Source organism: Cupressus sempervirens, chromosome 4 (genome assembly GCF_028749045.1).
Source record: "Cupressus sempervirens isolate cs-2001-9-10 chromosome 4, ASM2874904v1, whole genome shotgun sequence".
NCBI classification, from domain to species: Eukaryota; Viridiplantae; Streptophyta; class Pinopsida; order Cupressales; family Cupressaceae; genus Cupressus; species Cupressus sempervirens.
Genome location: NC_143121.1, coordinates 823413600 through 823431364, shown reverse-complemented (window position 1 = coordinate 823431364; position 17765 = coordinate 823413600). Strand labels below are relative to the sequence as shown.

General features: G+C 34.6%; 1 protein-coding gene across 1 annotated transcript; it reads right to left on the bottom strand.

Annotated features, from left to right (window-relative positions):
* Positions 1 to 11593: 11593 nt before the first annotated feature.
* Positions 11594 to 14805, bottom strand: LOC149563917 (uncharacterized). The gene is made up of 4 exons (XM_089828270.1): positions 14588 to 14805; positions 14385 to 14481; positions 14081 to 14270; positions 11594 to 12567 (listed from the first exon to the last, which is right to left on the bottom strand). The coding sequence occupies exons 1-4, from the start codon at positions 14803 to 14805 to the stop codon at positions 11594 to 11596; spliced, it is 1479 nt and encodes a 492-aa protein (XP_089684396.1).
* Between the last annotated feature and the right edge of the window lie 2960 nt (positions 14806 to 17765).

The window sequence follows — 17765 nt, the reverse complement described above, 5'->3', positions numbered from 1 at the left end:
ACAATATTAGGAAACTCTCCCAACAAATCTACAACTTCTACAGGTGCCTCCTCTACTTCTTCTTTTCCATCTTTTATCATTCTAGAAAAACACATATTCTCATGCTTCATACCTTTGAGAAACTCGTTTCCATCAACAAAACATATTCTGCTAGCACTACATACCTTTCTTCTTTGTCCTTCAACTACTTCAACTTATGTTTCACTCCATCCTTGGTCAGAGTGTAGGTATGTGTTCACCCATCATGTACAACATGCCAATCAAATTGCAATGAACTAACTAGCAAAATGACATATGTCCATCAATATGATACCGCAAAGCATCTCATTCTAGTAGCTTCCAATCTTGAAATTCACCATGACCTTGTCATCATCTTGCACCGAAGCAATATGGTATGGATGTTGGTGTTTCTACCTCTTTAGTTTCAATTTTGTGACCATCGTTTCTGACATCAAATTGTTAGTACTTCCACCATCAAGTATCACATCACAACACTTATCTTCACATCTACACCTTGTGCAAAACAAGATCCTTTGATTAGGTTCATTCTCACCACTCAACATGACTCTTCTGTTAATTAGGACTTCTCATCTTTTAACATCTTTAGAATGTGATGATATGGTATCCTCATCAACATGTGCAACTATGGTCTAGCCTTCTACTCTCTGATTTGTCCTTCCTTGGTGCTATTAACACTCAAATACTCTATGCCTTTCTTCTCCATAGTGAAAAAATTTCCCACATAATTCTTCTCTTCCATATCCTTGTCCTCAATCTCTTTCTCTCTGATCTCTATTATTTTTATCATGGAAATTATTAGAATTGTTTCCCCTCTAGTTTTGATTTCTGCTGCTACTGCTCACTTCATCCTTATTCTTTTGATCATCATTTCGGCCTCCATAAGATCGTCCACCAAATCTTACACCATGACCTCTACTACTATTTTTGTTATCAAACTTTGTGCTCAACTTCTCTACTCTTGGGAAAAATTGGTACGCCTTCTCAATACTGACCATTCGGACTAGGCTCAACTCCTCCTAAATGCTTGGCCTTAACCCATTAAGATAACATGCAACTTTCTCCTTATCAACTTCTGCATGGCTAGTTTTAATAAGAACTCGATAGAACTCTTCAGTATACTCTTGAACAGACCATATCCTTGTCCTCAATCTATTATTTTTATCATGGAAATTATTAGAATTGTTTCCCCTCTAGTTTTGATTTCTACTGCTACTGCTCACTTCATCCTTATTCTTTTGATCATCATTTCGGCCTCCATAAGATCGTCCACCAAATCTTACACCATGACCTCTACTACTATTTTTGTTATCAAACTTTGTGCTCAACTTCTCTACTCCTGGGAAAAATTGGTACGCCTTTTCAATACTGACCATTCGGACTAGGCTCAACTCCTCCTAAATGTTTGGCCTTAACCCATTAAGATAACATGCAACTTTCTCCTTATCAACTTCTGCATGGCTAGTTTTAATAAGAACTCGATAGAACTCTTCAGTATACTCTTGAACAGACCTTTCTTGATTCAACCCTTGCATTTTCTTTAGCAAATCTAGCTCATAATCCACAAGAATTAATTGTCTTTTCAATTTTATCATCTGGGCCCACTTGGTGGTGATTTTGTCCTTTCCTCTTGTATTTTTCTCCAATTGAATCTCTTGCCACCAGATCTTTGCATGTCCCTTTAGTTTCACCTTCACAAACTTGACTCTATCAGGATCCTCAATATCTTCATACTAAAAGTATTCTTCCAATTCATTGATCCAATCAATTAACTGCTTTGAGTTAAGATATCTTGAAAATGTGAGAACCTCATACTTAGGTCTTTTTTCAATCTTGGAGATGGCCTTAAAAATCCTCTTCCCTCCTCCTTAGGGTTTAGAACTACCTCTATTTCAACATTTTCGTCTTCTTTTTCCTCGTCCTCACTTTCATCTCTTATGACAATATTTATTCCTTTGTGCATTTGGTCTTCAATTGCTTGCATCTTTCTTTGGAGGACTCTAAAACCCTCAGGTGTACACCTACAACTCTTCCACCATGCTCGCTTCGTGGAGGCATTTCTGTGCTTCTGTTGAAACCCTAATACAAACTTCCTCACAACCAAAGACCTCTCTACATGATCATCCCAAACCATGGTACTGGTGTAACTGCCTCACAATCGGCGATCTATTTACACACTCAAGAACTCCAACTCTAATACCACTTGATGAAGTGTGCTCCCCTCAATACCATAAACATTTAGCAAAAACAAAGAAATAACAACAATTGTGAGAACAAAATATGGGATTCTTATTATTGTTGTAAATATGAAATTATAGAATTCAAAATTACAATATGTTAACCCACATAGGCACCTTCATTATAATAATAAGTAAGACAAAGCTGTGAACTATCACCCAGAGTTGTCCTAGACAATGTTTAGGGATTTCTTAAATAGACAATTTTATGCCACCCGGGAAGGTTCTAGACACTCAAGCTTAATACCTAGGGCCAACAGACCCTAACAATATGTGTACAGTTGGCCAAATACATTTTTGACATTTATCTTGAAATTTTTTGTTGACCCAACTTCGAAAAGTCATAACTCTCGAATTGTTGCTCTAATTGGCTATTATAACCACTTTTTGAAATCCTCAGCTTGTGATCCACAGACTTAAAATTGTGCAATTACCCATCTGTTGAATTTTTTGGCCTCATCTGGTCACTTTTAGGCCTCCAATAGTGAGCTTGAATTTTTTATACCAAAAATTCGCAATAAATCTATGAATATTCATGACATGACACTAAGCCTCAACTGGTAGGCTAATATATCCAAGATGAATATCCACCTCTAAAATTAAAAAATTTCGAGCTCGTATGATTGACTTACTAAGTAGTAAGCCTCCACAAACAATTACAACTCTACATTAAGACAACCCTTATTCAAACAAATGAAATGAAATAGTTTCTCTTACACCCAGGATGCTCCTACATCATAATTTCCCTTTAATTCAAAAGGATAACAAAATGACAATATTATCGTTTCATTTATGTCATCATAATCTTTGTTAATGAATAAAATAGCTCCCCTACATTCCCCTATATTACAATCAAAATACTATTCTCCTCCTACTGCAGCTACAGAGCTCTCAAAATAGAAAAATAAGAACCTAGTCTTTGAGAAGTCTTCCCTAATAAATATTCTCCATCACTTCTTGCATTCTAACCGATTCTTGGAAAGACTTTTATTTGTTCCCCAACTTCATGGACTTTAATGTTTAATATCTTTTATAATTATAGTCTTTATAATTATGAAGAGAAAAGATGGTTTATCTAACCAAAAGGTCCATGCATATCTCCCTCTACGGGTGGCATTAGAAAATCTCTGTGGGCAAAACTGTTTCTTGGCTGTGTTGACATCTATCAGAATTACCAAAATTCTTTGTAATATGGCTTATATCTATTACCTTGGAAGCTTTACCGAAGAGAGTGATATCCTAGACAGAATAAACTATAGTAAGCATCACATGAGATTGGCTTCAAAAGTGGCAGAATGATTCGACTACAATCACCTTATTACATATCATGTTCCTCCATAAATTCGGGTAAACCCGTGCTTTCTTTAATCGTCTATTTATTCAATTGAACAATATCATTGAAATTTTGATGTCAATGGGATGGGCATCGTATAGAATTACCAGACCGACTATAATTGTGCTTCTTGGTAGTAAGCTGTGTGAATGTAACGGGTCTGATGGATCCTATATCTAAAACATCTTCCACGTCTATTTCCTACATCATATTCTGCCGATATAATTCTCATCGGGCAGTGATCATGATGATCCTTGAAGGTTTCGAAATGATGGAGTAAAGACAATTTATGTGTTCCCATCAAATTCCATCATTTTCAATGTGATAAAAATATGGACACGCTTCATTTCACTTTTCTATTAATTGTCAAGCTTTTACCTTCCTTTAATCTACCATTTTTGTGGCCTGAATAGATCTCAGCGCCATGCCTCTTTATCATCACATGTAGTTATTTCTCTGCCGGCTTTTCATCGAGTATTTGCAATGCCTTTCTCATACTAGGAACATCGATGCAAAAGAGAGAATAGGATTCCTATTTGCAATAAAACCCGAGACTTGATGGGAATTAATTCCTGTTTACATTGTATGAAGAACGAACTCTGTCATTCGGTTAGTGAGCCACCTGCTTCCTCGCGGTGAGCACTTTTCTATTCGCAACGACTTTGGATATATCTCACTGTACCTAGTTGTTCACTTGTATTGAATTTGACAAATGGCTCACTTTGTCAATTGGGAGTGACGAATCGGTTTTTGTGAAGACAATTACTATCAGAGTAAAGAAAGTTCTGTTTTATGCTTCTTCCATTTCCACGAAATTTGCCACTTATCCATTCAATGTATGGGGACAACAATGGTCCAACACTCTCAATTAATTAGTAATTGAGATATTTCTATTCTTCTTTTAGGGGTCTATTGGAATAGGAATAGGAAATTAGAAATATGTTTTCTATTTTCTGTTTGGTGCGTCAATTGGAATAGAGAATAAGAATATATATTTCCATTTTGCTTCTAAAATGAGCTTGTGTCCATTTCAAAAAATAGTCATTATTGGAATAGTCATTCCTATTCCCAATATGCATTCCTACTCTCAATTCCTATGACTGTAACCAAATTGGGTTTACCTATTAGCCCATTTCGAACCCGGTTGCCCTTGAAGTCAGGCAAAGCTACATATTAGCTATCAAGTATTCTAATTACTACTTCATTATAGTTGAGTTTCTGACTTGAAGGTGATAATCTACTCCACCAATGTGAGGATAGGGTCCTTGCCTCTACCTTTTTTGGCAATTGAGATCAACTTAAATTGTCTTTGAGACGTTGATCGCACTTGTGGGTGCCCTCTTCATAGCCATTGTGGTCACTGGTTGAGATAAAATCTACTGGAATTCTATTCAAATTCTAAACTAGAGAGCTAAATCTTGAACCGGTGAATTCTGAAAATTATATTTTGAGCTTGGGCATATACTTTGATTCTTTGTGTCTAGTTCTAAACTTGAGTCAATGTTTCTGTATTGAAAACATCTTAACTTTAAATTTAGATCTACATTCTGGCCCATTGATCATAACTTTCGAACCTTGCTCAAGACTTTGAACTTGCGGATCTCGACTATGTACCTTGAACCTGAACTTGAACTTTGAATTCTGAGATTCAAGTTCAAGTTCAAAATTAACCTCATAACTCTGTCTTCTTCATGAGACATAATCTACAAAATATTCATTAGTGATAAAAACCAACCAAAATACTAGGACAATTTAGGGATTCTCTCCATGGGGTTAATTTTCAAAGTTTCAAACTTGGGTGTTGAAAGCATGCTTACATAGTCCAATAAGATTAGACATATTGTAAAGGATTGCAAGATTAGGAACTGTTCCACTAACTAGTCACAACAAGGGAAATGAAGAACCATGTGAGTCTTGATGACGTCAAAAATAAACTTTAAAAAATCCTTGGATAAAGATGGAAGATAAACTAGAATAGGTAAATTCATCTAGAGAGACATCTACTATGTCTTTCAAAGCAGTGAATTCATCTTCAAACTAAGCCTAGCATTTTCTTTTAGGGGGGCGAGCACATAATACTCCAAACTTCCTAGTCAAAATTAAGCAAGAACACATAAAAGATAATTTTGTCAACTTTTTTCTCAAAATAGTAAGAATCGATCATTAATATACTTTAATTTCTACAAGCATCTCAAACATAAAAGGAGAGATTCAATAGGTGACCAATAGGTTAAATTCATCAAATACAAGATGAAGTAATATTATAATCATTTTGTTGTCTTTAATCATAGACTACTATCCATCTTCTATGCTTGAGGACAACAATGGGGTCCATGCACTTTTTTTGTCCAACCACAGAGTGTTTAGCTCCCTCTATGCTCAACATGAAAGTTTAACCTCCCAAAAAATGACAAGGATCTTAGCAAATTAGAACCAACAAGTCAGATAGAATCTGGTGGAACATTGTGACCTATTTAGCTTTCACTTATGACAATGCAACATCTACACAATGATGTGGCAGGGAGAAAGTACAAAAAGCATATATAACATCTAAATACATGCAACATCACTTTGTTGAAGCATGATTTGTGCCAATTACCTTGTAGATAGGCTTATAAAAAGAAAAGCAAACCTATCCTTCCCCAATATTCCACATTCGACACTCATGCATAAAAATATAAGTACACATGAAATAGAAAGAAAAATAACACATCTCACCTATGTTTTCTATTTCAAACAAATAAACTATCACTTATGATAATGCTAACATTTAAGAATGCCTACTAAAGCATAGATCATGCAAAAGATCATAAGCATTCATATAAAAGCTTGTAAAAACAAACATGAGCAAATAGGTGTATATAAGAAAATATATAACTGCTACAAGGTTATGGAGGAACATACAAGTGTAATAGTGAAGACATATACAAAAGTCTACAATAAGATTTCTAGATTCAATTATAAGTATTTTAATAGAATCCTTATTCTCGAGTTAATAGACTATAAGGAACATGACATCATGAAATGATAAGTGATAGTTCCCACTTCACATAGATATAATATGATCTCATCTAAAATTATTTGTCTCTATAAGCTTTAGTGAAGATAAATTATTAGCAAAATTAAGGTAAAGTAACTGTTATCTCCAAAATCTACACCTTGAAAATTTACCTTAAGTCCTAAAACTCACAACGATTTTGGAGAAACATGGGATCAGCCAAAAGTTGTGGGTAACTTATAACTTGGCTGAACCTTTGGATTCTACGCCGGTTCCTGTATGATATATCTTAGACCTTACTTGTACTAATGGAGAAGTGAAAAAATTTTAGATGAAAAAAGGTAAAAAGACAACCTAAACACGGAAAACTAAAAAAAAATAAGGTGATACACCAAGATTGATAACACAGATTACTACTATACCTAAGACACAATGAAAGTTTTGACAAGACAATCACAAGAAACCTTGTTTGAAGATCTACTAATTCATATCAATAATTTAAGAGAAGGTTTATGAACTTTTGAAAATATACGAAAGGAATTTGATCACAATCGAATACATCAATAATGAAAACACAACTCAAAACCTATGAACAGCTATTTAGATAAAGAAGGTACAAGATAAGACATCATTCAGAAAGACCTATTATTAAAACACAATTTGAATAACATCAATCACCTTCACACACACAACTAAATATGTCAACTCCAAAATCGGTTCCAATGAAAGACTTTATTTCCATCAAAGGCCCAAAAAACAACACATCTGCAAAATAGATCAGAATAATGGAGAAAAAGGCACTAAGGATGAAATCACATAAGCATCCTCCCTCAAAATCTAAACCCCTTCCTCAAAAATTAGAGGAGTATATATCAACAATACAACTGTCTCAAAGCAGGAGAATTGGGTCGAAATAATGAGTTAACTCATTATTAAGAACCTCTAAAAACTTCAAAAACATGTTCAAAATATCCCGAACTGAAGTTCCACCAACCATGCATAAGAAAAGTGTACAAAAGTCTTCAAAAATGCCATAAATAACTCCATAATGTACTCTGAAGTCTTCAGTCTGAATTGGGCCTCTAAAAATATTAACTGAAGCTATCCCCTTGAATTTTGGCATTTGCAAAATACCAACTCCTTCTTGAACTCGCTTTGACCTTTAGACTTTATTATTTATTTCCTTAATTGCATGAATATTATTATTTTAATAATTGATTTATAGAACATCAATTATAAAAATAATAATGACAATTTTTTAATACTTATGCAATTAAGAAAATAAATAAAGTAGTCTTTCCCTTTTACTTGCATTATTATTATTTTAATTGCATTCAAAAATTATTATTATCTTTAAATTGATTATAATTCATCAACTAAAGGATAATGATATTTTTTTGAATGTGCATGTGAATGCAGTTAAAAATAAAAATAAAAAAATAAAACATTATGCATTATGCATTATGACAAATCCATTCATTACTAAAATATCCAACTTCTTTAATATGCAATGGACCCGAAATTTTCTCAAATGGAATTAAGGGATTCATAAAAAGACAAATTTGAGAGTATTATGTTGTCATTTGGGGTTGTGAAACTTTGCAAGTGCCAAAATAGGGTTATTGTGAAACCCTATCCGACTAAAGCTCAGATCTGCGATTTCTCTTGTTGTTTGGATGCCATTTTTGGTGTATCTTCCCTAGTATTCTTGTTTATGGCTTATCTATGACTACGGGTGTGAAAATGTGCTATTTCTTTGGCTGTCGACTGGTGTTCTGTAGTCATTCAAAGCTGGGTCTGTGTTTTTTGATTATGGGCTTCTCATTGCTTGTTGGGTGTCCACCATTGGGTTTGCCTTTGTTTTCCATGCTGTTACAACTGGCCATGAACTCTAAGAGCAAACTGAAAATGGCATCTTCTTCTATAGAAAAGACATGGTTCTTGTTTTTCTCTGCTATAAGTGACAATATATTCTTCATTTTCCTTGTTACATCATGATTCAACATTAGGTTGATTGGTTGTTTTAGCCATTGTTTTCTAAAAATATATTTGTCATTCTTCTCTTTCTGTGCTACATTCATGAGCTTGTTGGCCATGTGGGTTTTTAGAACTAGAAAAAATATTAAATAAAAACCACCCCAGATCTGTGGTTTTTCTTTGGAAATTTTACATCCAGCCGTCATGGAGTTCTTTTCCTCTATTGGGTTCTCACATTTTTATGTTGGTATGAAGGTAGAGACCTTTTCTCTATTTCGACTTTTCATATAGCTTTTATTAAAGCTGTAAATAAGTTTCCATTCTACTATACATGAAATTTTCAAAGAGATATTTGCAAAACTATTCTTGAAAATAGTAACTCCTTGCTGAAAGTCATTAAAAAATGATCTCTGTTTATATCTGCTCTCCTTGGGTTTGAATTATGGATGTTGTGATCCCTTTAGATCTGTTGAGACCTCCATTTACGAACTTGGACTCAGATCTATGGTTTCTTTTGAAGTTCTTTTGCTTATTTTTTGGTCCTTTTGTTGGAACTTTTTAATGTTGAAAGACACCGTATATAGCTCAGATTTGTGTCTTATTATGAGGATTTTTCTTGAAAATATTGCACTCCATTATCGTAGCTACATGTTGTGCTACTTTTATCCATAGGGTTTGATCTATATTGATACCTCCATTTATGAATCTAGACTTAGATCTGTGATCTTTGGAAGGCTATGAAAAGAAAATACATGATAACTTCTTACTGCAGTAGGTTGCTAATATAGATTTATCTCTTCCTCAAATTTGTACCATGCTTTTGTAAGGCTTCTCTGTTTGCATGCTAACCCTTATTCTCCTTTCACCATTCATTTCAGCTGGAAGTATCATATATATAAGCACTATTTTTGTTTTGTCATTTCAATGATTTGTTGTATGTTAATCATTTCAGATATTTGCAAGAACTGATATAAACAATTAGTTTGATTGCCTTGCTGAAAATAACTCTAATACCAGATCTCTCTGTCACTGGTTCTTTGCTTGAAGTTGTCATGGGATCACATTTACTGTTGTATCAGAATTAATGTTTTGTCCTTTTTCTATATATGAAATCTTTATTTGATGTTTTCCAGAGAACCGCTGTAGAAGTGATTCTTTACCGAAAGTCATAACATACATTGATCTTTGCAACTGTTCTTTGCTTTTGATACCTGGATTACAACATTTGTGTAATGTTATGCTGACTTGATTTGTATCTTTGACTTGAATCTGATTTTCTCTTTATCAACTTCTACTTTTATTGCTGAAAGTTGTAAATATGCTTGATATTTCCATTAAACTTTTGGAATGTAGTTGTATCTCCTTCATGCTAGACTTTGCCTATTCTTTGTACGCGTCTCTTTTGTTTTTGTTCAATCCATTGTTTGATTTCATATGCTTTACTACTTTCTCAAAGTAAAAGGTTTCAAAAACTAAAACTAGTTTGTCCCTTTATACTTTTATTTGATCTACATATCAATCTCTATCTACCGATCTATTCCATTTTCACCAGCTTTTAATGTAAAAGGTTTCAAAACAAAGATGAATTGTCCCTTTAATACTTTATTTTTCTGTTATCGATCTCTCTATATACTGATATATGCCTGTATCTTATTGAGATGAATAGCATGTAGGATGGTAAATGCGAGATTGAGTGAGTCATTAGCATTTCTTAGATCCATTGGATCTAACCCATTCTCTTCTTTGTGAATACAGGAATTGGAAGCACGAAACAGGTGATGTCTGGAGCAACGAGAGGATGGATGCAGTTGGATGCCACATCACCAGTCATTACAGGCAATGACTGGTGCCCATGAACCTTTCTCCTTTTACTCTTCTATTCAGTTATTGATTTCAGTAGGGTATAGATGTATGTCAGCGCATAGAGACTACTCTCACAGTCAGATGTGTGGGAGAAATTTACTTTTAGCATTTAATTTTTGTCATGATTTGCTCCATCATGCAAATATTGAACATTATTTCAAAATGAATAAAATACTTTTCTTTGATGCATTTTTTGAAAATTACTTGAAAGTAATAAGCATGTATTTTCCTTCATTTGAACATGTGTGAAAAATAAACAACATTTTTGGCGACCTTTGCTTACTGTCTACCTGCTAGACACTTAATCAGTTGCCTTTGACATCCATTGGGCATTAGAGTCTAAAAATATGAATTCCTTGGACCTAAACCTAACCTGACATGACCCCTAAAGTTGCTGGTATGGGCTGGGATGTATGTAAATGAGTCTAATGACAATTGATAGGTTATTATTAGACTAATTTTAAAGCATGATCAGACTGTAGCATCAACTTTAGAAGTCAAATTCATAGTTATCCATCTTAATCATGCATGAAAATGTGTGAATTGGATGGATGTAGGTGATTAGTGGATGTGTGTGTGTGTGTGTGTATGGTTATGGCTGCTAGGTATGTATGAGAGTGAGACTGAGAATGACATGAAAAATGCAGCCCTAAGCATACACATATGCATGCATGTACTGACCTACATGTATGCGTTCAATCCATGCATTAATGTGAATGATTGAGGTGGGTGAGTATGATATGAAACAACCAAACCAGCAACTTGACACCCCTAAAAACCTAAGGAACAAAAATAGGAAACTACTTTAGGAAAGGAAACTAAAACCGACATATGCTTGGACAACACTTAGGGAAAACTTAAACTAATATGCAGATGCATTTATTAAAAGCATGAAACCTAACCTAGAAAATAAATAGAAATAAAATCATACCTCAAAGCAAGCCTTGAGGTGAATCCCATTAACACGAATCGGTAGAACATCTCCTTGAAGAGTGGCAAGCTAGAATGCATTGTGTTCCTTGCACTCAATATCTAAAAAGGGCCTTCCCAAAAATGATCAAACTTAGCATGCTGCCCTGGTCTTGTCTTAAGTACATCCCACTTCAGCACCATATCTCCTTCTTTGAAATGACAATCTTTCGCCTTTCTATCAAATATTCTCTTCACCTATAACTGCTGGTATTCCATTTCCTGCAGTGCCTTGCTCCTTTTCTCCTCTAACTCCATCAATTTAGCAAACCTTAGCTTAAGAGGATCCTGTTCTTCAAACAATATCAGCTGATCAGCAAGCTGTAACGTAGGAAATTCAGTAATAACAGGTAACTTGGCCTCTTTCCCGTACACTAGAACGTAAGGAGATGTTCCAATAATTCGCTTAGGAGTAATCATATCAAACCATAAGGTAGATTTCAACTTTGCATGCCAATCTCTCTTATTCTCCTCTAACATTCTTTTAATAATCCTTAAAAGGTTCTTATTTGTACTTTCAGCCAAACCATTACCTTGAGGGTAATAGTTTGATGAGGTATTCAGATATATACCTTTCTTTAGCACCCATTCAGACACTCTAGGCCCTACAAAAGCTAATGCATTATCAAAAATGATTGAATCAGGAGTACCAAACCTTGTAGTCAAATCATCATAAAAATTAAGTACGGCTGATTCATTTGCCTCTCTTAATGCTACTACTTCAATCCATCTTGTAAAATAATTCGTAGCTGTAAGAATCCACTTGTGACTTGAACTAGAGCTTAGATTAATTGGGCCTATAAAATCAATACCCCACTTCATGAATGGTTGCTCAACCAGAATTGGTTGCAAAGGTAAGGCTTCCAGCCTTTCCTTGCCAGCAAATAATGCAAATTTTTGGCATTTCCTTAACCAACTATAGGTGTCTTTGAACAGATCAGGCCAATAAAATCCTGCCCTCAAAAATTTATAAGCTGTTGTCTTTGGGGAAAAGTGACCTCCTTCATCATGAAATTGTTCCAAAATTTTGCTGGTCTGATTAGCACTTATACAACGTAATAACATGCCACCATGATCCTTTCTAAACAAAACATCATTAACTAAAACATAAGGAATTGATTGAAGTCTGAAATACTTGTGTTTTTCTCTATCCAACCTCAAAGGACACTCCCCTGTTTGCAAAAATGTGTCATTTCAGTCAACCAGCAGTCTGATTGATTACTTCCAACTTGATTATGATCAACCAGCAACATATTTTGACTGATTTCTACCTCTTGAAAGTTGTTATCTGCCAACTGTTTGCATAATCCCTTGCCCCTAACTAGTTTGGTGATATGGATATCAACATCATATTCCATCACCCTAGTTATCCAGCCTACTCTTTTTTCATTTAAATCTTTACTCAACAAAAACTCCTTGACGCTTGGATGAGACACCATTAGATGAATTTTACTATTGGAAACCAAGTGTTTGAATTATTTAAGACTTTTAATAATAGCAAAAACATGCTTTTCAACAAAGTTGTACCTTTGTTCGAAATCTTGCAAACCTTTGCTAAAAAATGCAACAGGTTGCTCCAAACCTTCATCATTTTTTTACACCAGCATTGCTGTAATGGCATCAAAACTGCCATAGGCATACAATATGAAGTCTTTAGTAAAATTTGGATTAATCAAAGCAGGGGCAGTGGACAAGGCTTCCTTAATTGCTTCAAAACAATGTTTTCCCTCCTTTGTCCAACTGAAAACAGTATTTTTCTTTAACATTGTTATAAAGGCTTTAAAAGATTAGCAATATCAGGTATGAAACATCTCACAAAATTTATTCTACCAGGAAAACTTTGTAGACCCTTCTTATGGCTAGGTAATGGTAACTCTAAAATTGCTTGAACTCTCTCAGGATCTATAGTAGTACCATGCTTTGAAACAATATAATCGAGAAGTTTACCTTCATGAATAGCAAATATAGATTTCTTTGGATTAAGGGAAATACCAAACTCTCTGCATCTTTCTAACACCTATCTAAGATGATAAATATGATCCTTAGCCTCCTTGCTGAAAATAGTAATGTCATCTCGATATACCGTCACTATCTTGTACATTAAATTTTGAAACGCCATGTCCATAGCCTTTTGAAATGTAGCTCCAGCATTTGCTAACCCAAAAGGCATCCTTCTATAAGCCATGGTTCCCCATTTCGTGGTAAATGTTGTTTTAAACTGATCTTCATCTTTTACCAACACTTGATTATAACCAGAATACCCATCTAACAAAGAAAACCTTTTAGAACTTGAAACATATTGTAAAATCTATTCCATAGATGGTAAGGGATGCCTATCTTTTAATGAAGCTCTATTTAGGTCTCTAAAATCTATGCATAGGCATATTTCTCCATTTTTCTTTCTTACAGGTACTAAGTTAGAGACCCAAGAGGTATGTTTGATAGGAAAGAAAATCCCTCCTTCTAAAAGTTTGTTTAACTCTTTCAGCATTAGAGGTTCTAGCTTAGGATTGACAGGTCTCTATTTTTTCCTTATAGGTTTGGTGTTAGGTTCAAGCTCAATAGTATGTTGGGTTAATTTAGGGTCAAAGCCTTTTAAATCAGATTAATCCCATGCAAAAACATCATTAAACTCCTAAAATAATTGAATAAACAACCATTTTTCTTGTGGTGAGTTTATCTTACCAACTTTTAGCCTTTTTCCTTCAGAAATTTCCAGCTCCTTGTAATGTTCTTCTTTCACCAGCAAACTAGTTTTATCTTTTTTCACCTGATCATCTAGATCAAAGATAGTTTCTAAAGTGACCAAACCTTTAGGCAACTTGTTTGTTTTCAGTTGAATAACCTGATCACCATATTGCTGACTAAATCTATCCTAATTAGCAACTAAAAACACATCTTCTTGTAACAAAAAGTTTAAAATATGTTCTTCTAAATCAAAAACCTACCAATTTATGTTGTTATCTGGTATTGAAGGTCTAACCACCACCTTAACATGATGCTGCTCATTCTTTTTTGTGATGTTATCAACAATATCAAACTGTGCACCCATTGCTGCCAGCCTGTCAGCAAACTGATTTTTTGCTCTAGGTATAGATATTATATTAAAAGCTTCAAATTTTCTATAATATCCCATACCCTATTTTTGTATAGCTTTAAAGTATCATTCTTGATAGAAATCAGACCTCTAACCTGGTTGACAATGAGCTCATTGTCCCCAAAAACCTGTAAACAATTTTTTTTCTCTTCCTTGCCCATTCCAAACCTTGTACCAGTCCTTCATATTCAGCCACATTGTTACAACATGCAAATGAAAAGTGAAAAGCAACAAAATACTTATCCTCCTGAGGTGATACCAACATTACTCCCCCTCCAGCACCATTCTTGCTTCGTGAGCCATCAAAATACATCTCCCATACCTAATTTTCTTGTTCGTTGATCTGATTTGTATCTTTGATCAGATTTGGAATTTTTGAACTTTGATCTAAAATCATATAATTTCCAAAACTAGCATCATGAACAATGTTGTTTTGACTGTTAGAAATATTTTTAGCAGCCCATTCATCAAGCAAAATATCTGGGATACCAATAAGAGGTGTGTTAGAATCCACTACCTCAAGTTCATCACTATCAAGTGACATCAGATTTGCATTTATAGCATCAGGAATGTAAGGCTCTATATGGTATTTTGCTAACTTTTTGGATTTAATGGTGATCTTTGTACCATATCTTGACCTAAAGAGCATATGAGACGAATCTGATGAAAAATAGCCACCAATATTTGTAGTGAAATCCCTAGATAAGCATAATGAAAAATATGGCGGAAGATCTATGACATAAACATCCTGAGGTATTGAAAAATTTGGACAAGCATGCAAGGTAAGACTAGCATCTTTAATGACACCTATTGTGTTGATGGCTAACCCATCCAATTGCACTACACCTTTCTTGAGAGGTTGATATTTTAGCCCTAGCTGATCTGCTACCTTTTTAGGCATAATTGAACTTGTGGCTCCACTATCAATCATACAATTGTGAACCAAATTATTTCCTATGATCAAAGACACATAGAAAGGGGGAGGTTTGACAGTTAGAACTATTTTTTTTTTGTTACCTTCTTCATTATTCGCAAATACAACACTTGGCATATTTTCACCAGCATTACCTCTTTTTGATAATTTAGATCACAACATATCAACTTGACCAGGTATTGCCAAAGAATCCCACATACTAATAGATACATTCATTTTCTTCATATTTTCAACAACATTAAAAGGAATTGATGCATGTACTTTAGGCTGCAATTTTGTAACGGCAGGTTATGCTTGTTGTTGTTGTTCTACATTGGCATGTGGAAGACTTGCTAATGGAGCTTGCTAATTAGTTGGCTTATCTGATCCAACATTGGCTATATTACTAGTATTATTGTTATTACTAGTTTTCTAGTCCTCTAAAGCCCTTTTTTTATTCTTGGAATAAACAATAATATTAGGATCAGCACTCACTAATATATTAGGGGTCAATTTGCAATGGCAAAAAAATGTAATGTGTTTTTGGCTTTTTTTTTTTCAATTTTAGCCCGATGCCGTCACAATTGCGACGCTAACGGGATATAAGAGAAAAAAAAACTAAAAAATGTTGCTCATTTGAAAGAAATCAACACAGGGTTCTTCAGAAAGGAAAGGCGAAAGACTTCAGCAACATTGAGAGGGGCAGAGACCCGCATCTGGCGCTAACTCAAGGCATTTAGAGGGGCAGAGACCTGCATCGGCTAACTCGACGCATTGAGAGGGGTAGAGACCCACATCTGCTAATTGCTTGCTTGACCTACTATATTCTATGAGAATCTCTGCGACGAAAGGGCCAAGGGAAACATTCAAAAGAGGATGATGGCAAGGTGAAAAACAAACAAACCCATTACTCTTAGAATCCTTTTTTCTCCAATCATTATTATTATTATGTATATGAAGTAGAAAATGGGAGGATACACAACCATACCAGATGTAAATTATCTCTTGGTCACCAAAAATGCAGTGGGCTCAAGCTATTTGCAATTTATCTTCCCATGTCCTGCAGATGGTCATGCATTCTCATTATAACAGTAAATGTTTCTCATGAATGCCCTTTTATTTCTTGAGCAAGACACTTGTTTTTAAGTGTTTCCATTGCATGCCGAGAGCTCCATGCTGATGCCTCCCATACTTCCATGGCAGTGTGCTTGGATTTTTCAACAAAAAAAATGTGAAATCCATGAAAATTTGTTGTTCCTCATAGTCCAATGCATCAAATCTTATTTTAAGGCTTTGGTGTATGTCTCGAGGCAATGTCTTGGTAACTTTATTCAATTCTAACCTCCAATAATTCTAATCTCTACCACGAACATGACTTCCAAGAACTTGAAGTGATAGAGGTAATCCTCTGCATACATTTAGGAAGGAGTTAACCAAATTCTCATTACCCTCAGCTAGATGGGATTGTCCAAAGGAATGCCAATAGAACAGCTCTCTGGCATTGTCTATATCCACCCCTTTTAGATTATAAGAAACACTAATTTTTGCATTTATAAGCACCCCCACATCATGAGTTGTAACTATTACAAGGCTATAAACCAACCTCTTTACAATTTCTATTATAAGTAGAGCATCTAACTGCTGCAGGTGATCAATATCATCTAGAACGATTAGGAAACTTAGCCTATTGCTCCTATCTAGGCAATTCACTATATGAGTTTTTCCTTCCTTTATAGATTGAAAATGGAATGGATCTATCTAGAATAGATATTTGATGAATTTCATTTGTAAAGAAGAAAAACTTATATTTCCATAGGCTTCCCTCACATTGAACAGAAAACATGCTCGCTCATATTGGGAGCATTTTCGGTTAAACAACTCTTTGGCCAGAGTTGTTTTGCCAACCCCACCCATTCCAAAAATGTCGACGATCTGAAAGTTCTCCTTGTTGCCTTCATTCATCTAGAACAACCTCTCAAAATCTTCCACAAGATGATCAAGGCACACCCTTTCAAAATCTTTCACAAGCATGCGAAATCCCACTGGATATTTGGCGACATGCAAAGATCTTTTTGTTTCAACTTCTCTTTGGACAGCTGACACTATATTTTGGCTATCACTAATACTTTATGAAAGAAAAGATCTTGATAAGAAAAATTTTTGGCTTGCTAAAATATAGTATTTTTTTATATGAAAAAATGTCCAATAACCAAGCATAATGGAAACACAGAGATCTTGTTAATAAGAAATGCTTACAGACACTGCCATGCAGCTTACTATTTAGAAAAATGTAAGCAAATGATTTGAGTACAACAAAAATTACGTAAACATATTTTGGTAGCATATTAATTTAGTAGTTT